At 37.8% G+C, this 939-nt stretch overlaps 1 protein-coding gene across 1 annotated transcript; it reads right to left on the bottom strand.

Moving 5' to 3' along the window:
• Positions 1-454: 454 nt before the first annotated feature.
• On the bottom strand, positions 455-682 carry COCMIDRAFT_10504 (uncharacterized protein; the record flags this gene model as incomplete). Its single annotated transcript, XM_007695844.1, has 1 exon — positions 455-682. A coding segment is annotated over one exon (228 nt), but the record flags the coding sequence as incomplete, so codon positions are not given.
• Between the last annotated feature and the right edge of the window lie 257 nt (positions 683-939).

The raw sequence follows: 939 nt of genomic DNA, 5'->3' as shown, positions 1-939 counted from the left end.
TCTCCTGCGCTTTTATATAGCTCTAGTCAACATATCTAATAGTAAGATTAAAGCGCTATAGACGAAGTTAGAGGGCTAATACCTAGGATACCGCAGTTGGTAGAGAGAAAGTAATATATCTACAACGCTTTGTGTTTACTATAAGAAGACCGCGTACGAAGAGATCGAAATATTAAGAATAGTACGTCTTATAGAGATTTAGATTACTAGGTTAACTTAGCTATCCTAATATAAGCCTATAGCTTCTAATAGTATAAGGAAACGTCCGCGTAGTACCTCTAGTATCTACGTATAGTAGTTATTCTCTTGCCTACGTAGCCTCTATATTATTACCTATATAGAAGATGTCACTAATATTACTCTCTAAGCAACACACGTAGATACTAAGTATTAAGCCTAGCGCTAGTGCCCTTACTACTAACCTCTCTAAATCCTGGCCAGCACGCTGTAGCTCTTAATTGAGATTAGGCCTAGTGTTTGTATAAAAGTTGAACCTAAACCTAAGCTGTGTTAGGTATGGCAGGCCTGTGCATAGGTCGCGTAGCAAGAACGGGTCGAAGTCTTGCTCTAAGGTATCGTCCTCTGCCTCGTCAGGGCTAACTATCTCTTTATCATTCTCGCTATCATGCTCGTCACCATTCTCGTCACTATTATCCTCTTTCTCGTTCTCGTTCTCGTTAAGCTAAAGGAAGTCGCTAAGATTCAAGCCTACTAGTAGTAGGTACTCTAAGTTTAGCGGAAGTATATCGTATATCCTCTATAAGTCTATACTAAATAGGCTTAGCTATAGTAGTTGCGTATAAATCTTAGCGTNCTTAAGGTTAGTAAGTAGGTATAGATTAGGCTATAGGGACTTAAGAATAGTTAGCTAGGCTCTATTATTAAAGTCTATGTACTTAAAATTAAGTTTAATTACTTTAAGCTAAGAAGAGTTCTAAC

This window comes from Bipolaris oryzae (assembly GCF_000523455.1).
Source record: "Bipolaris oryzae ATCC 44560 unplaced genomic scaffold scaffold_561, whole genome shotgun sequence".
In the NCBI taxonomy this organism is placed as follows: Eukaryota; Fungi; Ascomycota; class Dothideomycetes; order Pleosporales; family Pleosporaceae; genus Bipolaris; species Bipolaris oryzae.
The sequence above is the reverse complement of the archived record's forward strand: the minus strand, read 5'-3'. Positions and strand labels throughout refer to the sequence as shown.